Source organism: Apis laboriosa, unplaced genomic scaffold (genome assembly GCF_014066325.1).
Source record: "Apis laboriosa isolate Shangri-la unplaced genomic scaffold, ASM1406632v1 scaffold41_cov147, whole genome shotgun sequence".
Classification (NCBI taxonomy): Eukaryota; Metazoa; Arthropoda; class Insecta; order Hymenoptera; family Apidae; genus Apis; species Apis laboriosa.
The window spans coordinates 125876-149152 of NW_025223220.1; the positions used below are offsets into that span (position 1 = coordinate 125876).

Here is a 23277-nt window from a genome sequence, read left to right on the forward strand (position 1 = left end):
CGAACGATTATGTGTAATGATAGAAATTTTCCGATGCGTTTTCGAACGCATTATCCGCATTATTTTAAATTTTGAAATGCAATTCAAGGTTATAAGTATATTTGCATAATAATGCGAATTTAATAATTTAATAAATAAAAATTATATACGATAAATCAATTCTTAGAGTTCGTTCTGACCTCTAAATTCGAAATACGTAACCATAGATATATCAACGCTCTGTACGTAGGACCCGTACGTAGTTAAAATTCAGTTACGGAACGTCTTTCGAAACACAGTGCCCAGGAATCGCGTAGAAACGCGAAGATAACGAGTCTCGGTGAAAGAGAAAGCGAGAGGACAAGTGGTGGGGATGCGAGAGAAGGAGAGAGAAAGGGCGACAGTTTATCGGGTATGCATCAACGAGCCACGTTTGCAATATTATCGTCGCTCGCGTGACGCTCCCGGTTTTCGAAGGCGGCTGCTCGTTGCCTAGGGTCTCGAGATAGGGGTCGTGGCAACGGAACGGATAAGGTGGGAGGAGGAGAGTTGCGAGGGGTAGGATCGGATGGTAGGGCCGGGTGATAACGGGGGGGAGAGGGGAGAGAGGGGAAAGGTGGTCCGGCGAGTACAGCGAGCGAGGAGGGAGTGGCGGATCGGGTGATCGGGTGACGGTGTGTCGCGGGGAGGGCTGAGGGCCAGAGCCGGGAGCAGGGGCGGAGTGGGGGAGACGATTCCACGAAGATCACGGAGCACCAGTAGACGGCAGCACTGCGGGCCGCGCGTATCGCAGTTCGTGTCTGATCATCTGCGCGCTTTTGTCTCTACACTGGTCGACTTGCCGTCGTCGTCTCGAGGGTGAACGTGCCCCCACCCTCTCGGCTTACCCCACCCCGAAGATTTTCTATTGTTGCCGCCGTGTCGTATCGGCGCGTACGGGTAGTGACGCTTTCGTGCCGGCGTTTATCCGTTGGTTCCGTGCTTTTTCTCTGGTTCCGAGTAATAACCGGAAATAGGAAGTGTTGTTACACTGGTTCAGAAACAGGAGAAGCGGTGCGCAGCGAAGCTGATGGAAAAAATATAAAAGGATCGAGAGTGGGGATCTCCGGAGGGAGAAGGAAAAAAAAAAAGGTGATACTGTGAGAAAGCCGTCGGAGCTGGTTTCGAAAAGGAAGCTCAACGATACGCGCGGTGTCGCGATTCGCAGTCGCTTTGCCGTGAAGTTTGCTACGCGTCCTTGGCACGCGAACATCGTATATGTGTTGCGAGTTGATGAAAATTGACCGGTTCGGTTCGTTGGACGCGTATAATGGGCAGGGGCTCGAATATTCGAAGTCGAGAGTTTCGTTCGAACGGTTTAATCTGACTTTGTGCTCCCTTTATCGAGTTTGACACAGTTCAAGTGTTCCTTGAGGCGCGTCGACTCTGTCCAGCCATATTTGACGCGAATGCTTTCACGCTGATATCCAAAGTTATTCGGCTCGTGTTCAAAACGGTGTGTGAGTGTTTTCGAATCGCGATAAATCTTCCGGGAGACGTGCGTGAAAGAAATTATAATTTACGCGATAGATGCGAGTTGCGAGTGAAATGCGCCTCGAATTGGCAACATTCCCAGACGCAGTGTTCCCTAACGATGCCGCCGCGTTTCTAACCGAACGCGATACGCCGGTCGAACGTTTTAAACGGAATTTACTAATTATTTCAAGCTCGATTTACTGAGCTTTCGAGAGCTGAACGCGTTCGGAATCGTAGAATATTTCGAAGGGTTTGCTCTCGTTAAATATCCGAATGTCGTCGCATCGGGTTCCAAGAGAGATCAAGATCCGTATCGATATGTGAGGCTCGTAGCGAGAGAATCGTTCGATCGATGTTGCCAGCTCCGCTTCGAAGGACGAGTGAACATCGAGAATGATCGTTACAGTGAAAAAAACACGTCGCATTTCAAGTGGAGGATTTTACACAGAATCGTGAGAGGAGGTGGGTGTATATGTACATACGTATATGTATGTATATATATATACGTATATATATACATATATCGGTTTCTCGTGACGCGTCACGCGCGATTTTAATTCTAACCTCGACGGTCGATGAATGATTGTGTGCTGTGTCAAGTAAAGTGAAAGTCAAGCGCGACGGACGGCCATATTTCATGGATAAACGTGCACCATAGTGACCGGCTCGAACTGGTTACAATCCCACGGTTCCAACGCCACGAGACGTAAGTGTTTCATCGCTAAAGATTCACTCTGATTACCACCTCCGCGTTTAATAGCAGATTTAATACGATTTCCTTATCAACTCGCTCGGAAAATAGAACGTGATTCTACAACTTTATATGAGTTGAACACGGTTTGTCGATAATTACGACTCGTTTTTTGTCTTTTGAAATTTTCTTACCGTTACGCCGTTTTAATATATATCATCCCAATATTATTTGATTTTTGATTTAATAATTTATCCCTCCTTGGATAAAAATTTTAATATTTTTCTTAAGCTAAGAGCACCGAGTATAATATTTTTTCGCTAAATATTCAATTTTATCTTTAATAGCAAAAATATGAAAAGAAATGTTTCGATATAATATTTTTCGCTTCATTGCATCCAAAAAAATATTGACGTAGAGATTAAAATATAGTCTGTTACATTAAATATCAGTCAAATTTATTAGATATTTTTAGTACCCAAAAATGAACGAAAAATTACTGCCCACTTTATAGTTTTGATCAAACGCTACGAAAATTCTAGAAATTGTTTCTCTTTTTGAATCTTATATATTCTCGTTTGAAATCATTTTGAATTTAACACCATCGCATTACAATTCTCCGCATATATTCACGGATGATTGATATCGAAAGAAATTTAAGAGCATAAACAACGAATCGGGAAAGGCAGTTTTATAAAAGATACTGGGAAAATACGTGGAGAGAAACGATAAAAGCGCTTGGTTCTCGTCGAACGTCACAAATCGATGGTTGATTCCATTATTCTTTTCTATCCTTTCTCCTGCCAGTTTTTTTTATCTCGTCTACATGCGTAATGTGATTAACGAGACCAAAAATTCTCGTGACGCGAATAGAAATGCAATGAGAAGGAAAAGACGAATTCGATCATGATTCGAAATACGCTATTTATCAAAAGTTTCTCGAATCTCGCGCCACGGGGAAAGGCATTTGATGGAAAAAAAAATATCCATGCTTTTCTTGTACGAAAGTTTGCTTTCGAAAGAAACAACTTTGAAAGTCTGTCGACTGTCGGTGTACTTGAGACACGGCAGGCATTTATCGTGCCTCTGGATAATGTATGCGAACTTACAAGCCGGTATAACTCGTAGAAACTGATGTCGTTCGAGAACATACCGCTTCCGCATCAATTCAAAGAGAATTGCGTAAACGTTTGCTAACTCCTAAGATTTCCTAAGCTTTTACAACTTTAAACATTTTCTATTTAAAAGAATCGTTCATTTATTATCAAGTCAAGGATGAAATAATTACACATCATTTGAAACTAATATTGAAAATAAAAAATATGTACATAATTTGTACGAAATATAAACGATAAACATACATCGATCGTATATACATAACTTAAACAGAAAACTCGTAACGAGAATATTCATAGCTACGATAAACACGGACGAGTTGGCATACAAGATTCCGTAACAAAGAACGTTTAATTGAAAGATATACGCATAAAGAGAAGAAGCATCGATCTTTTCTGATAGAAGAGGAGGAGAAATTCAAGGACCCTTTTCCTTATTGACACGCGTGTATAAACTTTTGAACGTTAATGTAGGAGATCCTTTATATCCACGCGTAGGAAGGAGAATGAAACAAGACGAGGGAAAGAGATGCGGCGAGAAAAGGAAGCAAAACGAGATGGTGGAAGAGTGGGTGATGGAAAGAGCGAAAGGGTGGGTTGTGTGGGTGTACGAACGAGTGAACGAGGGTGCAATAGAGATGGACAAAGGGGAAAGAGTGGCATGGAGAGGAAGAGAGACGAATGGAAGGGAAAATGAATTCTCGTTGGCAGTCAGATAACCCGGGGTACGATCGATCGGAATATCTGCCGGTCCGTTGGCGTTACACACACCGCTTACATAGAAACGCGCTTATATATAGAACATCGGCCATGTGCCGATGAGAGAGAGAGAGGCGAGCGCCGCGCGCATACGTACCTACATACATACATATGTACGAATGTCTACATAAACGCGTCTGCGTCTCTTTGCGAACGACGGGACGCGTGTACTATTCATGAATGCGTATACAGGGTGGCGCGATTTAACCGCGTCGCCACTTTTCAAAGAATGATAGAAACGAAACTTTTTCTCTAGCACTTGCTGGATTAATTTTTTTTTTCATTCTCCTTTTTTCCTCTTTTTTCTTTCTCTTTTTCAATTTTCTTTTTTTTCTTTTATTCTTCCGAATCGTTTATCTTCAACACATTTTCTTCTCAATTATTAATCGTTAATCTATTTCAATGTTTCTCAACTTATGGATCACGCTTATAAATAATTTTTTTTTTTATACAGTTATATATAGATTATATTACAATTTTGAGACCGATATCATTAATGGTATAAAATAATATGAAATGAATCACGTGAAAAATAATCTTAGCGTAAAAAATAATTTCGAATCCTATTTAGAATGATAGAAACAATTTAGCTTAAAGCTTTTTTTTGGGAAAGAATCTCGAATTGGAACTGAAAGTTATTCTTTCATATAACGGGGTATAAGTCTGAATTTTTTACGCAGAAATTTTTAGTTTTTCCCATTATATCTTCCCAGTAAATAGGACGTTATATTTAAATTACAGTTCATCTACAAATAGCGATATTTCAGTCAAATTTAAACAATCGCACACTGTTATCGAGTGGGGTGTTATTCCCAGATCTCTTTAGACACCAATTTGTCTGCAATTATTCATAGTCGGACAATTCGACTTGGTCGATAATGAAATTTATCCGAGGAATCTCGACTCAAACGTCACCCTTTCTCTAATAATGTTTTGGAAAGGAATGGAAATTCTAGAAATAAGAGTTAATTGCCAAACGAATCGATCTGGAGCGGAGGAGGAATGATGATGAAATTACTCGTTATTCGTCCGTCTGGAAAGTTTGTGCGAATCGAATTCTCCGACGATCCGATCGAGAGCAACCAACCGCTCGAGGATAGCGGTGTGCTAATGGGCGTGAATACGCGACTGTTATCAGTCGTTGTCACTTATCGTGCGTCAAGGTACGAACAGACGGATCCCTTCTGACTGTCAATACCTCATCGAGATACTTGACTTGCATGCGAGTCAAGTATGCGCATAGATAAAACGAGCCACGTCGACCCACGTATCTCTGCAGTGGTTATTGTCGCATGTCAAAGTCGAGTAAACGATACGCCAGTTACGTTGATTCGTTCACGATCGGATAAACAATTTCTTCAACGGTATTTCGTATTTCTGCAAACTTTTGCGTACTAATTTTTTCCCGATTGGAGAAAAAAAAATTAATAAAGGGGAAATTGAGAAAGATTGATCAAAGATTAGAGAATCTCTGGGGAATGAAATTGAGGGCAATGGAGGAAAGTGCGAGCGATAAAAAAAAGGGGAGAAAAGAGGGGAAGGTATTTCGTCGAGATTTCTGGGTAGGATAAAATGGCGAGGATAGGGGGAGAGGGGGGAAGAGGGGTCTGTAGCATGGGTGGACCAGTTTACAGGCAGGAAAGAGTAACCGGTATCCCAGAGAACCGGTTGGCCACGAAGGTAGGCGGTAAAAATTGGTAAACAAGTGAGGCTGGCTTTATCGTACCACCCTTCGTGTCTGCATACGCTATCGATCAAAAGTTTGGCTGTAGCGTATCGTGAAACGTTACAAAATGGAGCGTGAACGTTTGATCGTTCCTAAAGTTTCAATCCACGTAGGAGAATAGAGTAGTAGCGGGTCATTGGCTATTTCTCTGTAAACTCGATTTGTATTTGGCACATTTACGATTCAAGTTTTATAGCCATCCGTCCGTTCGACGATGTTTAACCTTTTAATTTTATTTTATTTTTTTTTTTTTTTTCTTAACGTATCGTATTTTCGAACTCGAATTTTTAGGTTTATAAATGTTAAAGGTAATCCAAGTGAAATTGATTTGTGTGGATTAATCCTCTGATTCCAAGATTATTTCAAGAGAATATTAATGGAAGAATAAATTAAATAAATTATATTATCGTGTCTACATTGAAGAAGCGAAAGTAGTATCATAATCTATACGGGAGCTCGCGAGCAGTTATAGAGTTGATTACACGCCAAGAAAATTGTTACAACTCGTTCACCCTAATTCCGAGCTGGCCAGTCAAGTCCTTGTCTGAAAATAAATTGCGATTTTTATTGAAACATTGTTTATTTACACTTAAACGGGTTATTTATATTACACATTTATATATTTATTACTATTTTTTATGACGCAATATCAACTTAAAACACGAATATCACACTAGCGAAAATTTTGCAAGAAAATTATATACGATCCCGTAAAGTTAAAATTTCGAAAGTTAAATTTACGACAAATCAAATTTTTCAGAGCAGAAACAACTTGTTCCTCGTCGTTTCTATCTTTCAATCTTAAAATATAAAATTAAGAAGCTCCAACGATTAAATATTCACATTATCGTGTCAAACGTGTTCACGGGATATATGGACAATATATTATCGTAACTATTATCGAAACTAATCCGTGTTACTCGTTAACCAAAACTCGGCTATCCTCGATTAGTTGTGCGTTAATACACGTTGATCTTTTCCAATTACATAGGTAACCACTTAAAGCACACCGTGCACACTGTGCACTCATACATCGTAATCATCGTCGGTGCACACTTTCGACTTTCCGTGTACCCATTAATTAGATTAGCATATGCCGGAAAAAGGTGCTGTCTGCCTATATCCGCCTGCGGCGACGATATCACTGGTGGAGGTTACCCGTTAATGGCATTATGAGATCATCCGTGAGCAACTGCAACGCTCCGCCTAGAGTGCACATCCCTCCACCTCCACTACTACACGACCCCGTTACAATGCTCTCTTATGCGCCACTTTTATCGTTATCGAATCTGTTTACAAGCGTCCATATGATCTCGCGCCAAAACTTTATCCATTGAATCTTATATTTTTACGCAATTTTTATCATTCGAACAATTGCGATCGAATCGTTAAAAAAAAATGGCAATAAATCATCGAGGAACCATCAAGGAATCGATAACGGTTGTTGGACACGCGCGTGTATATGTATATATATATACGAGCGACGAAACATCAATAATTTGGTCGTCCGGGATTCCTCGGTCGGCCCACTTATTCCGCATTCTTGGTGCGGGTATCCTAGAGTCGACCCTACGCCACTGGCGCACCAACGACGACACAAAGCCCGGAGCGACGGCGCAAACTATTTATTTCATGAGCTTCCCCCTCCCTGCCCCCTTCCCCCGCGTGGACGACCGCCTCCCCCTTTTAATGCTCGCCTGTGTATACACGAGTCGTAGATCACCGGCCGGTGCTACATAAGGGGAAGTGGTCGGTATGTGAGGAAGGCACATGCGGAGACTACATAAGGGGACACATAATGTGCGTGGCCATGTGCATCCGGCGGAATGCGACGGCCTAGGTGAAATGTCTGGTCCCGTGCCAGAGACTTTAACCTCGATTCACAATAAAACAGGCTGGAATCTTCTTTTCTGGCATCGAGGCTAAAAGAGAGAGAGAGAGAGAGAGAGGGAGAGAGGGAGGGAGATCGTCGCGACCTGTCTCAGGCATATTCTTTCAACCGTGTTGCCGAAGGGAAACGAGAGCCGCGTGGAAAAAATAGGGTTATAGATACAGGAATAATCCTTCCGCCCAGGCTATTCCCATCGATCGATAATATTTCTCCTCTTTCTCTGTCTTTCTCTCTGCTCCTCGAAACCCGATGGAACGAATATCGAGCCGCTTCGAAACTCGAGAGTTGGCCGTTCAAAGTCCTCTTATCAGAGGCAATCTCATCGGAGGCAATTCCCGATCACCTTTTCGTATATTCACGACCTACACCGGCTTTTAATTTCTCTTGAGGCGGTCTATCTATTTGTCTCTTTCTTTCTCTCTCTGTCTTTCTCTTTCTTTCTCCCTTCGAGTCTCGAGAATATTCGCCGATAATCCAACCGCGCGTATCCTTTCCACGCTCGTAAATTCGCCTACGTCCCGCCTTCTTTCTTATTTCCTTCCTCACCGTACCTACACACGGTCGCCTCGACGTTTTTGTCGCGCGCGTTTGCGGTTGGCAAGAAAAGAAAAAAAACACTTCCACGAATATTCGAAACATTGTTCGAAAGAATATTAACGTCGAATTTTTGTTTTAGAAACTATGTACACCACTCCCTCGTGAACTATCTATATTTTGGTATTAGAATTTGCTCGGATCACCCTGTATACGGAACGCTGCGAACGGCGTTTATCTCTAGTACCGTCCGCGCTGTCGCGTTTATCTACGGTAATAAATGCGCCGGTTGAACAAAGACGCGGACCGCCTGAACCCCGTTTATTCGCAACCCTGTCCAAGTTAGCCTCGTCGCGTGACTTTACGACCGGGAACAAATGGGGCCAGACTGACGTTACGATCATGCATCCGCAGAAGAAAATATAGGCGTAGTAAAGGAATGCTTCTGAATCGAATATTTTATCGAGGATTTTATACCATTAATTTTCATCGTTATTTTAATATAAATCGGACGGCGATGGTTGAGCTTGTTTTTCCTTCTTGTGTGTTCCAGCCGAGACCTGGAAGGAGGCCCCGAGGACGTCCTGGAAACGCCACACAGTTGCACACAGCGCCTAGGATACAAAGCCCTATTTCTCAGCATCTCGAGAAAGGTAGGCACTCTAAATATGAACATTCGTCATTCGGGCGAATCGAGAAGGATGGGATTAAAGCAAACGTTGGCAATTATTTAGAAAAACTTTTTCTTTTTGCTCGCTGATTTTAATGATTTTAAAATTGGAAAAGATTGCTATTATTATCTATTGTTTCTGTAAACACATCTCGTCCAAAATATATAACGTAAATATATAATGTTAATTAATAATCAACTATTTATCGGTAAAGAGGTATTCCAAGAATTCTTCGAATTCGAACGGAATGCGAAAATAAAATAAACAATTCTTAGGCAAGCGAAATTACGATAGAAACGAAGTACGAGATATCGTGTGCTTATCTTATACTTAATATTTACGATCTAATAATCATTTCTATTTTATTTTCCACGATATACAATTCGAGGAAACGGAATATGTTATATGTACTCTCACACAAATAGCAATCTTTTTTATTTTAAATTTCGAAAACTAAGTTCTCGATATAAAAAAAATTTTTTACACAAAAAAAAATCATCGAAATGAGAAAGTTTCTTTTTTAATGAACATTTACCAAAATTTATCTAACTCGTAATCTTCTACGATACGAGTGACGAAGATAGAGAAATGAGTAGAATAGAATCGTAATAAAGATCGGGGAAGATTCATTGATTAAACTGGTCGTAAGTAGAGAGAGCGAGATGGAATTAGGGCTTAAAGTGCATCGCCCCTCTGGGGGCAAGAAGGGGGATTTGGGAGGAGGGGGTGCGCGTATAGAAAAAGAGCAGGCCGTGAAAGGGAAAGGAGAAGTTAAGGGCGGGACGGAATAGAGGGGCGAAAAAAAGGTTGAGTGGGAAGGATGGAAAAGATATCTGGGTAGGCAGGGAGGCGCGCCAAGGGGAATAAATGATTCGAGGAACTATAAGAAGAACCGGTCCACAAACAAAAGACTCGTTGCCAGGTCTGGTTGAATCTCTGGTTTTAAGGGACGAGGGGGGAGTGAAGGGAATAGTAGGAGGGATTTCAGCTAGGAAGGAAGTGCTGACTCTCGAGGCGGGAGAGGTTGCCGATGTTGATGGAACGAAATTGTGGGATTCTGAACCTTTTGTCCGAAACAAACACTTCTCGGATCCATCCGTGTTGTTTCGTTTTTTTTTCTCTCTCTCTCTTTCTCTTTTCACCCGTTCCTTATTATCGTTTCTCTAGGTTACTCGAACTTTTAACGCCATTGTTATTCCTTCCTTCCTCTGTTATTACGTAAGATCATTTGCGTAGCGGTTAATAAACCGATCGAAATATTTTTTCGTCCTATTGAAATCATTTCTGTGTCATCGAGCGCCATCTTTTTGTCACGGATGAGACAAATAACAGTTCGAAAGTTATTATTACACTTAACAGAAATATAAATTATATAGATTTATAAATAATTCGAGGGATAATTTACTTTAAATTATAATTAAACCGTCGTTCGAAAAATCATTGTCCCGATCGTTCCATTAATGAAAATTAATAATTAACGCGATAGATCAACGATCTATTTGGTACAATAAGATATTATTTATACCTCATCGCAAATTTAATCCGTCCAAAAAATTCAGTTATGCGTCAGATTATTCGAATTGTTAAATATTAGGCGGTTAATTTTAGGCATCCTTAATGAATTAAAATTAAATCAATTAAGGATTCGAGGCGCTTTCGTATTCTTGGCTGCTCGGCGAATACCTGAATAATTGACACGCTGTCCCGTATTTTAAATGTCAAATTTAAACCAACAACCAGCCCGTACAGTGAAGTGAAATTTCAACTGTAATCCGATTTTCGTCGCGGCATTGCTCCCCAATTACGGATACCGGTATAGTATATTTATCAACGGAAATTGGCCCCTACAATATGATTTACCCCAGGAAATTAACGGAAAGACCACCACTGGGCCCGGACGGTCGGAAGCCATTCCCTGAATGCTACTTAAGCAAAATCATTATCGGCAGAATTCTATTTTCAAATCTCGGCTCTTCCCAACGGCCAGTTTGCTAAATTGCTAAAATTATTTATCCCACAGTTGCATTATCTATTCATAGCCATTGAGGAATAAATTTCATTCTGTTGTTTAACTGTCCTGAGGCTTGGCACATTGTCATTGACGTGTTGGCCACTACCACCGGTGATCATCACCGGTGTTACTTAATCTCTTGAAATAAACTTGAATGTAAATTTTAAATAACTTTGTCGTGTAAAAGTACTATTCAATAATAATAATAATAATAAGAATAAGAATAATAACAACAACGCAATGCAATTGCCCCTGAGAAATTGTTGAACGCGTGAATATACGAAATAAATAATTGATTGTTGAGAAATACTATGAATATCAAAGTATAATGATATTGATATCTGAGTACAAAGAGTACAAAAAAAAAAAATAATAATAATAATAATTAGCATTTCCTTTCTATAAAGAATGAAAAAGCAAATCCTTAATTAAAATTAACGGTTTCAATGCCGTTGATATAAAAATAGTCACGGTGTCATGCACAAAAATATAATCGTAAAATATTTCTAAAAAATATTTCTTTCAATCCGTTGTTTCTCGCATCGCTTTTCTTCCATCCACCTCTTAGATAATTTACATTTCAAGAATTGCATTCAACAAACAATTACTTTATTGTTCAAAACTTATGAGACAGTGGATTATTAGAAAAAAAAAAAGGAAAAAAAATTAACAAAACGTTTTCCCTTTCATCGTCGTGAAAGAGGCAATTCTGGTGTCTGAAAACCATCGACTGCATCTTTTTCTTTTTCTTTCTCCTTTTCTATTCCCCGCAAGAAACAGCAGGAAGTCTAAAGAGCGCCGAGTGCATCGCAAAAGTCCCCTTACGTCACCCGGTCAAATATAGCCGACTCGATTGCTCTTCTATTTCTCCATCCTCGTTTCCTCCGTGTCCACTCGAGCCTGTAGAGCACTTGGCCGTGCACAAGATCGCCTCTAAACCCCTCGAAAGCGCGGGCACCGATGCGAAAACTTGGCCGCGTGTTTCACGATCCTGCCCAATGATGGAGATTCCGCGCGATCCCCGATTTCATCCTTCCAAGATCCCGCCCCATTAAACTCGTTCGAAATTGTTCGTTGATTATTGGGATGAAGTGGATTATACATTTTGGATAATTGAGAAGAATTAATTTTTCATAAGATTTAAATCTCGCCAGCAGTCGTAATGTAATTTCAATATTTTCAAAAAATGAAAAAGAAATTATTATGTCATATGTTAACAAAAATTAATATTTCTATAATCTTGTTTATTAATTATAAATGGATCGAAACTTAGATGAAAGAAGCGTAACTCGCTTAAAAAAATTAAATCATTTTGAATGAGTATCATTGTAGAATCTTTACTTGGAAAATAATAAAAAAATTCTCGAGGAATATTTCCATCCATTCCGAAATAACGCGTACATCCATTCCATCCCATTCTCTCGCGAGAAAGAACGAGAACGCGAGGGGCGTTATAATTCTCCCAGGATCAAAAAGTCGAAAAATAGAAGAAGAAGAAGAAGAAGAAGAAGAAGAAGAAAGGGAAAAAAAAGAGAAAAAGAAAAGAGATCTGGAAGAATGGAATTTCGAGTTGCATCGGTCCTCTCGCCGCGTGGAAAGGCAAAGAAATTTATGCGATCGTTCCAGGAACTTATCCAGTGTTTCACGAGCAGCAAAGATTCAAAAGCAACGATCTTTCTTTCCGCGAGGTATACGAGGTGGTGGAGGCACGCGCTAATAAAGTAACGAAGGGGGCCCCTTTGAAGTGCGTCGCTGTAATTCCTCGCTTCGCCCCGTCGCTTTCTTCTCCTCCTCCCCCTCCTCCCTCCCTCCCCTTTTTCTCCCTCCAAAAATAAACGCGCCGCGTAAAACGCGAACCGGATGACACGTTGCTGAAAATACAACCGCGCCGAGGCCGCTGCCCGTTCGTTCTCACAGCGATGATACTTGGTCGTGGTGATCCTCTCCGTTGAAATTCTCGGGAGGAGAGGGGGAAGAAATAATTAAATTCCGTTGTGTAAATTCTGGCAAGAGCAAAGAAGAAGGAAGAAAATGAATGGAAGGAAGTTGGAAATGATTGGTGATGATCATTGTCTGTACAGGGAGGGGGAGGAGGGTGTTGATATATTCGTGGAAATCTTTCCTTTGAAAGATTCTCGATCATAGAGAACGAATAAAAAATTAAAGTTGGTATGTAAAAATAACGGTTAACGCTTATTTATCAAGTTGCGAACAATTGGTGAAAGTTAAATGAAGTTAAATGAAGCGAGAAAGGGTAGAAAGTGAAGTGGTTGTATACAAGGGAGAGAAAAGCTTTGGCTAACTTGCAACTTTAATTGGTTGTAATTTAATAAATTTGAAAGCCTCATTTTTGTTTCACCAACTCTTGCTTTTGCAACTCTAGAGTATAAAAAGCTGTCACAATATATCAATATTTTGTATATATATTCACAATGTATTCACATTTGTCATTGCTGTTGTGTTGCAAAAAATTTTTCTTGTTATTAGGTGAATGTCAAAATCATTAGAATTTAGAATTTCTTATCGAAACCAAAACCAATGTTTTTATCTTTCATCTTTATATATATTATCATTTTTCGTATCGTATGTATCGTTGAAACTTCTATATAACCTAACCCAATCGTTTAAACAAGATGTCTATTATAATATCCAACGAAATTTAGCAAAAAAACCAAAGCCAATGTTTTTATCTTGCATCTTTATATATATTATTATTTTTCGTATCGTATGTATCGTTAAAATTTCTATCTAACTTAACCTAATCGATTAAACAAGATGTCTATTATAATTTCCTATCCAACGACATTTAGCAAAAACTAAAAAAAATTTTATCCCATTAACTCGTTACGGAAATTTCTTTTACGCAATTAATTTCTTACAGTCGGGTTGCAATTATGCAAAGCGCGCCAAATCCGAGTTCAATAAGAAGAACGGGTGCAAGCGCGGTGGAAAGTGAAGAGAGGAGGAGGAGAAGGGGAGGGGGGGATTAGGAACAGGAGACAGATCGTACGGAAACGAGATTGATAGCAGGTTACCGGTTGTACGTATAGGTCGCTTGGCAACCTACCAATCCTGCAAGTCGTCGACACACTTGTTCCTCTCCTTCTTTCTTTCCTCGTCTGCCAACTTTTCAAAGTCGAAGTTCCACTATTACTACTACTACTACTACTACTACTCGCCTTCCTCGTACTCGATCGAAGGAAAGAAGAAATGTCGTTGCGCGAGTAGCATTCAAAGAGATCGTGCCGTGAGAACCGAGAAGAACGTTGGCTGTGCGGGGGACTTATATCCCCTGGGAATATAAGTAAATCGAGATTTATCGAGAATCGAAGGAGCGAGAGGCGTGTTAGTTAAGGAACGATTCCCTTTGCCGCTAAGATCTCGAAACCAGTGGTAGTATTCGAATCGGTAATTTTCTCGGTAATATATCTACAGGAGGGGGGATATCTGATCGATGCGGCTCACAGGAGCTATATATCCCGATCGTTGCGCGATTATTTCGAAACGGAATAACAACGCGCGACGGATGGATAGGGAAACGTGTTAAAGCGACATTCGACTTTCAATTGTCGGCCAACTTAGCTACGCTTTTTCATGTACTTTTTTATGTGCACACGTGCACGTATACGTATATACGTATATATATGTATACGTATATATTGTGGAACGAGGGCACATTGCGAGCGACGGATTAAAGCATCGTTGAACAGCACGTGGGCGGTCTACCATATTCCCGTAATATATGCATTTAACATTAGGCGCGCTGCGTATGCACGAATCGCAAGCATCTAGCGAACCACATGTCGACAGAGCCGCATCTGCTAACCAATGGACGCTGTGTAGCTTGTAAATGAGCTGGAAAAAGTTGTCTGGCCAAAATACACACATTTTCACGACCTGTCACGAACTTATCTTAACTATCCGCGGACACTGGATTTAGAATCAAGCGTGTATATATACATCTTATGTATATAAATAAATGTCGCGTTCGCGTTTTATCCTTGAAAATTTATCGATTGTCCGAAGTGTTTTTTTGGGAGGAGAACAAATTGTGCATTGTTTTTTTTTATAATTTGTGAAAAATTTTAGAGATAGAAACGAAAAAAAAAAAAAAAGAAGAACAGTCGAGTTTCGCAGCGGGAAATCGGTTGTGATAGTTGCGCGTAGGAAACGTCGTTCGACGAATGCATAATTTCGAGATCGATATCAGCCGTGTTGGCATACGCGTCCACGTATGCGCAGTTGCGCAACATCGTAGATAGGTATGGAACGGCAAAAGGGAGAGAGAGAGAGAGAGACAGACAGAGGTTTTGCATTGCTTGACCCGCATGGGCACACCGGCATCGGTGTAAGAGACGAGCCTCGACTTTTGAATGAACCCGGAGTCAGTGACTCATTCCCGATCGCTTCAAGACGTAAGACGATCTATGGCGCAGGCGTATCGCGCCTTCCCACCGGAAATTCTTGGCCGTTTCGCTTAACCTAACAAAGTTTTTACGTCTCTCCTCATTTTTTCTTATCAGAATTAGACAGTGCAATCTAATCGAAAACATTTAACGTTGACATTTTAACATTACAAACGTTTTTATTTTGCAACATTGAAGTTCTTTTTTTTCAATTTAAAAAACTTTTGTATATATGTTATATTTTGATGTACATATATTATAATAAACCTCCATACATTTATATATATATATAGAGAGAGAGAGAGAGAGAGAGAGAGAGAGAGAAAAGAGAAGTATTGCAAGTTTAACGAATAATTTAAAAATTTATTTTGCACAAATCCCTCGCGTTTAGGTGATTCTAAATTAAAATAAATAGTGGCGATTGTACGGATCGTTTGACCCGGATATCTATAGTCTCTCCCGCGCGAGACGAGCAAACACAGTTGCACGTTAAATTAAAAGTCTGAATTTAATGATGCGGCCGAGTATTGATTTGCAAGTTGAATGCGCACCGCGCTATTTACACGTCGCATTCGAGTTTCCCACCATTTTTTCGCCTGGCGGCGCGCACAAGATTAATCCATCGATCGGCTGGAAATTCTCTGTGTTCGTTGTGTGTACGTTGCACATCCCCAGAGGAAATTTCGTTATATTATACCGAACAAATTTCTTCCCACGAATAATTCTCGATAAATTTTATACTTTTAACATCCGCGCGATGAATTCTTCGCATACACGTACGTTTGCTTGTTCATTGTTCCATTGAAATGTCTATATAATTTGTTCGCGCCAGGAGAGAAATAGAAGAAAAGGAAAAATCTACGAATCTTGTATATTTTTTCTTTTTTTTTTTTTTTGTAAGAGAAAAATGTGTAAAGTTGACTCTCCAAATTTCTTTTTTTTTTTTCGAATTTACTATTGCTATTATATTATATATATATATATATATATATATATATATATATATCGTATAGTACATGTTTCAGATACATTATATACAGTATTAATAATTTTTTTTTGTAGAGATTGATGGTCACGTAGACATCAACTTCAATTTTTCGAGTGGTTTAATTTCTATTGCATTAATCGATGCAGTTTATTATTACGAAACTTTTAAGTTTTTTAATTTAGAAGATAGTATAAAAAATCGAAAGAAGTATCGCGTATTTCTAGTCTTTTATTTAGTTTATAAAATATAGTTCATAAAAAATCTATTCAAAAAAATTAATAATCGAGTTTATATGGCTTTTTAAAAAAATTATTAACAACGCAATAATAATTAATCAATGTAATGTGCATAATATTTCGATAAATGTTCGAATCTTAGATAAAAAAACAAAAAAAGAAAAATTACTTATTATTAAAGTCTCCTGAGAAATTTTTCCAAAAAATTGGCAAAATTGGCAAAGTTCCTCCGTGACTTAATATATAATAAACTTGCACCAGTAGTCAAGAGTTTTGTTTGTAAGCACAAGCGCGCGAGATCTTCGGTTAATTAGCCGGCAATATCCGTTTTACTTGAAACTCGTCCGTTTCAACCCACTCGAGTGCAGAACTCGAATAATAATTATTGCTGCGAACCAACTTTCGGTTCGAGAACTTTGCCTCCATACTCGCGTCTCCAATCGAAATTTCTATATCTTTCAAACCCTCTTCTTAACCCCCCTTATATTACTCATCGTTTGTTACGTAATATCTCGTCGATGCGAAACGAAGAGTCACCGAAATTATTATACAAATTAAAATACCTCGAGCTAACACTAACGTCACCACTAACTTATAAATAAACATACTTATAAATAAACATATCCCCAATCAATAATTAAAATTTAAACATCCATTACTTTTACGTATATCACGTCATAGCTATTATATTTTAAATAAATAGTAACGTACAATTAAACACGTGATCCCTCCCTCCCTCTCTCTCTCTCTCTCTCTCTCTCTCTCTCTCTCTCTCTCTCTCTCTCTCGTGCAATTCTCCTTTATCGATCATTATACCCTGCCTTAGAAGATTAATTGCCTTTCCGATTCGCAACGTTGAGAGCAGTTTTCCACGGTTGCCGATATATACGGTCATCGATCTTCCGGATTTTTACGAGCCTTTCGCGAGATCCCTTGGTCTTTGAGAGTCGGTGCTTTTAAGGGATCGTAAAGAGCGTTTGGATATTCTATCCTCTTTGCCACGCTGGCTCGAGCTTTCCCCCCTTCCCCCCCCCCTCTGCCGGGGAATTTTATCGCGGATCGATCGAGGCGGAGGAGGGGAGAGGGGGGCGCCTTCGCGTTACGAATATCGATGACACGGACGGTTTGGGATCGTTCGGTGGCAAGGAGCAGCCAGGGATGTAAGGGATGGTGGTGGAGCTCCTGGATCGATCTCGACTGCCTCCTCCTAACCTCTATTCTCGAGCACCCAGCTGGAATTGTATCCTTTATCTCCTTTAACCCATCGAAATTTGCGCAGACGTGGCGAATGCTCGGAACGGAATCGGGAATTAGACCATGATTTTCTTCGCTTTCCTCGTCGTTCCCAATATTAATCCCTTCGAGCCACGTACGTTTTACGATTAAATATTCTTCCTCTTTGGGACAATACGTGTGTATACTCTTTCTTTCGATTGGTGTAAATTAGTGTTTGTTATCTATTACTAAAAAAAATAAGCGACGAGTTAAATCGAATCGAGAAGTTTTATTTGAATGTATATAAAATTATTGCTTTCTCTCTTCTTAATATGATTATAGGAATTTAAATTTAAATTTTCTCCTTATTTATCTGATTGATTAATAATTATTGCAATTTTTTACGACGATTAACGTCTTAATTAAAATCTAATCAAATAATAATCTTTCTATACAATTTTAATCTGTAATATCAATCTTGTTCAAAAGATAAAACGAAATAAAATGAAGAAAACAATTGGAAAGTTCAACGATTTAATTAAACCCACTGATATCGATCCAATCAACACAAAAAAAAATATATATATATATATATAAAAATTCATCATTTGTGATATTATTATTTCTCTAGAAAGAGAGATAAAGTTTCGAGATAAAAGATATACCAATCTTTTCCAAAGAGAGAATGAAAATCCTTGATCTTGAGCTTAATGATTCGCGGCAAGATTTTTCTTTATCGTTTCAGAGAAACGATTCAAAGCTTCTCATAGTCGTGAAAGAGAAAAACTGTTCCCATCTCTGCTCCGGCAATCCGTAGGTTACGACTTCTCGATCCCCTCGTGGCTCTCTATTCCTCTAGGGATGTGGATGTGGTGGAGTGTCTGGAAATAGTTACCTCGCAGCCTCGATCCTCGCACGTTGCGTCCAACTTTGCAAAGAAACTTTTCCCGAGTAAGTAGTAGTTCCTTCCTTCCTTCCTTCCTTCGTTTCCACGATCCAGAAACGTGCGACGCAAACATTTCCTCGACTCTTCTTATGACGCTTCTATTTCTTTATACGAAAGACTGATATATACCCTCGAGGAATTACATCTGGTTCATTCGAAATTATTATACAGTTGTTACATTTTTATTTGAATTTTATTTCTTATATTTGTTAAATCGTTTCAATATCTGTGCTTTCGTTTGATTTATATATATAACTTTTTTTTTTTTTTTACTAAAATTTTCTTATGTTTACAAAGAATTTTATTATTTATTATCTTTTTATTGTTACTTGAAATATTCAAATTCGAATTATTTTCGGCAAGATTCGAGCTGGTTACGTAATTGCGGGTAAAAAATTGAGCGCAAAGTTTCGACAAAAGTTTGCAGGGATTTTCTTCTTCTTCTTCTTCGTTCGACTTTCTACGCTCAAGTAATAATATCCCTTTGAGGTATAAAGATTTCACCGAAACAGACTTGTATCTCGAGGTGATTACAAAAATTTCTTCGAAGGCAAAAAATATCCGAGTTAATAAGCTTCCCGAGGGTGGAAAAAAAAGAAAAGATGATGGTGAGAAACTCTGGTCCAGTAGACTTGATCCTTCTCTCTTATTAAATGGCATTACGATTTGGAAGACGATGAGGGGGAAATACACATCTTACGAAACGAAGAATTTTTCTTTTCGAAAAATCTTGATAGCCTACTCATCGAGTTTTCTGTTCTTGTGCGTTTTATGTTCGAGGCTTCGATTCTTACGAATCGTTTCTTCTTTATTTTAATTTATAAAATAATTTATAAAGTATACGTGGACACATATAATATTTTGTAGAAGAAAATATTTATATAATTATAAAATAAATAGTTAATTGTTCAGAAAATTTTTGTAATTAATATTAAAGTTAAACGGAGAAAAAGTTTTAAAAGAATCGTAAAACAAAATGAAGAACAAATTGTAAGAAACGTATTACTAACAAGAGGATGAAATAGTGCGTTCCTTTCGATTTAAACTCGATACAAGAGAAAGGAGTCTTAAGTAATTATCTCACTCGAAAATATTACGAAACCGTGATCTCAAAAAAAAAAAAAAAGGGGATTGGAATACAGCACTCTCTCCAATTATTCCTTCAAACGCGTAATCCCTCCCCTCCCCTCCCCTTCGATTGCATAATCGGTCAAACGAGCCAAAGGTCTCCGGCGGAGCAGCTGTTCGTCGTCGAAATTCCAATGGATGCACACCTTCCGTCTGTTGGGGAGGGGTTGCACGCAGGTGCAATCTGACGATGGCTGGGGACGGGTAGCAGGTGGTGCACGGCCAGATATCGATGAGTTTCCTGGCCGGGGATCTCCACCGATTTCTCCATCCTTCGTGTCCCGCTACAATCGAGACGATGGCCTTCGAGGTATAAAAGGGAGAAATCGTTTTATTTTTCGATTACGTCTTTTTTTTCTTTTTTTTTTTTTTTTTTTGCTCCCGCCATCGCGTGATCACGAGACGTAAAATTCCTCCGTAATACCGGATCAGGAATCGCATTAATTTTCCCTCCATCGTAATTTCCTCCGATCCCTCGAATCACGCAAATCCTTCTCCGTAAGCGTAACTAGGTTCCACCTCTTTTAGTCAGCCAACCGTGAGTCGGTCAGTTCTATTTCTATTCATAAGCTGTATTATATAGATCGGCGAGGAACAGTGCAAATAATCCAATTTTTAAAGATGTAATTAATTTTCGTCGAGATAAAATTAGAAGAGAAAAGAATTCGTATTTTGAAAAATGAATAAGTTTTTTTAAAAGTTGGGTCAAATCCACTCGATCTTGATTATTAACTTTTTTTTCTTCGTTACTTTTTGGCCGATAGCATTTTCGAAAAAAAAAAAAAAAATCAATGAATAATTCTTTTTACATTGTTATCTAGTAAAATTTTTCTTCAAAGTTTGTTTCAATTTTAAAAAACATGCAAATACTTTCGTCCTTTATTATTCTATAATTGTATTAAAATATGGCATTTATGTGATTTTGAATTTTTCGAAACATTTGATAAAATGTGAAATTTTCGACCAAACGCAATACGAAATTTATTAAAATTATTGTAATTTTGAAAATGCAGAATGCTAGGTATGGTATAAATATAAAAAAAAAAACATGAGAATATTGAATGAATATATTGCAATATGAAGTAAATACGAAAAAATAATTTAAACTTTTGTGTATTATGAAGAAGAAAAACAGGAGGCGGGAAAATGGTAATGGAAGAAATTTTTCCGGATAAATAATATTCGTCATTATGGATTTATAAAATAAAAAATATTTTTTAAAATACATATATTCTATTTTATATATTTATATTTTATTACATTTCCACATCCATATATATATAACTGTTTTTATATTATATTGAAATTATTAATTGATTGTAAATTTTCATTTTTTTTCATTATGCTCTTCTTCGTAATATACAAAAGTTTAAATTTTAAATTATTGTTATCTGTATTCTTTTATATTTATATCAGATGAAACGTGTATTTGATATTTAACTGCAACGTATCATTTTATCTCAAAAACTATTTTTGACGAAGTTATTTTTAATGAATCTCGTATACCTTTGCCAACGATAATATCATTAACAATTCATATTTTCGCATTTTGTTATTAATGCTAACTGAAAGAAAAAGCCACGAAGAAGATTCTCGAATATCAAATTCTTCCTCTCTCGTAATTACGATGTTAAAAAAGTATTCTTACCGATGGATATTAATTATAAACCATATTCTTCTCTTCCATAAACATTCTTCCATAACATTAAAAAGTACACAATTATCCGAAAACCGACAGAGAGAGCGAGAAAGAAAATAGCAAACGAAATATTTCGTTAATATAACGTTCCGTTGACCCTTAATAGGTTAAAGCGCCATCGAGTTTATTGCTTGAACGTATCGCCAATCTCCGGCTCGGTAATACAATTTCCAACCGTGTTACCGCCAACCCGAGGACCGGTTGTTATTAATCCGTCAACTAAAATATTCAGAGAGGCGAATTTGATCGTCGTAGCAAAGGGACAAAAATATCGAGGCGGTCGTGAAAATCGATGGTCCACGATCGAATTCCAATTTGCACAGGTGGGCAATAGCGATGTTGTGTTGGTGTGTGTGGCGTGTCGGTTATTTAGGTGGGAGAGGTGTGCGGGACAAAACCGAAAGTGAGATTAGCTTCGTTCCGGCTGGCAGCGCGCCAACTTTTCTCCTGCCCTGTTGCCAGTTTTATTAGTCTCACGCACGCACTCAGACACAGATCCGGATTTCGCGCGACCCGCTATTCCCGTACATCCGGGTCTTGCTCCGACGGATATATCGAACCGAGACCCCTCGCCTCGCTTTATTCTTACAGATGGTCACATTTCGGCCACGATTTATCGCCGTTACTACCGGACGCACGCGTGCTCGATTTTTCTCCCTCATGCCGCTGGTAATTGGACGTGGACGCGATATAAGCCTTTTCGACCGTGTATTTTCCTGCCGCTTTTCGCCCTTATGCGCGCGTGGATCGTTCTTCTTATTTTGTTTGCTGTCGCGTTCTCTATTTTGCGTGGAAATGTGCATGTTTGATCTTGCGGAGATCGTAAGTTGCCGATTAGTTATGTCGTCTCGAGCATTCGTATTCTTATTATTGGCTGAATCCATCGTCGAGAAGAAGGATCGAAATAGAATTGGATAAAGAGCGACGATTCGAACGCATTAGCGTGAACGTAAATTCGAAATATTAATTATTAGTAGAATATCCATTCTCGTTTTTTGTTTGTATATTTACTATAGAAAGAATCGCTTAAATTTTTAAACTTTTTCACTACGGATTCAATAATTTCGAATTATTCTGACGATTAACGTGATAAAAGTTTTATTGTGTAACATAATTCATTACTAACATTTAAATTCAAGAAAAAAATAGTAATATAAATAATAAGAATGAGAATCACTGAAAAATTTTCATATCTTTCGCAGATGAAATTAGCCTAATTCCTTTACTGTTGCCATTTTAATTTGTGGATGCTCGACAACTTACGATCTCTGTACTACTACCTAATTGCTCACTTAATTATATAAAATTGTTTTGATAATAGAATTATTAAAATTGTCGAGATGATGGATTTTATAATTTATGTTTTACAATTAAACAAATAGAATTGAAAATAATTTTAACAAAATTAATAATAGCGTATTTTGAAAAAAATAAATTATTTAACGTGTCTGTTTATTTTCATTAATTATACACAATCATTACATATATTAAATAATTAAATATTTATTTATTACAAACCGGCAATTATAGTGTTAATATATTATTTGGATCATTATAATATTAAGTATGAATATGGATATGGATATGAATATAGATTAGAGATAGGTTCAAGGATGGCATATTGTTATGCGTGTATCTCATACTATGTAGATTTCATAATGAATGTTGCAGTATTTGGAATATCGATTTTGAACGACGATGCAGGAATATAATAAATAAATATACAAATCGATGAACATATCTCAAGAATTGTGAGAAGATTATCTA

The 23277-nt window shown here is 38.2% G+C and overlaps 1 protein-coding gene across 3 annotated transcripts in view; it reads left to right on the forward strand.

The window, feature by feature from the left end:
* The window catches only part of LOC122716040 (probable JmjC domain-containing histone demethylation protein 2C), a 291449-nt gene that overhangs the window by 80273 nt on the left and 187899 nt on the right, over positions 1-23277 (forward strand). For all 3 annotated transcript variants that reach the window (XM_043938733.1, XM_043938735.1, XM_043938734.1), the window contains exon 7: positions 8764-8863. In XM_043938733.1, coding sequence (XP_043794668.1) covers positions 8764-8863 — 100 coding nt within the window. The remainder of the gene's footprint in view (positions 1-8763; positions 8864-23277) is intronic.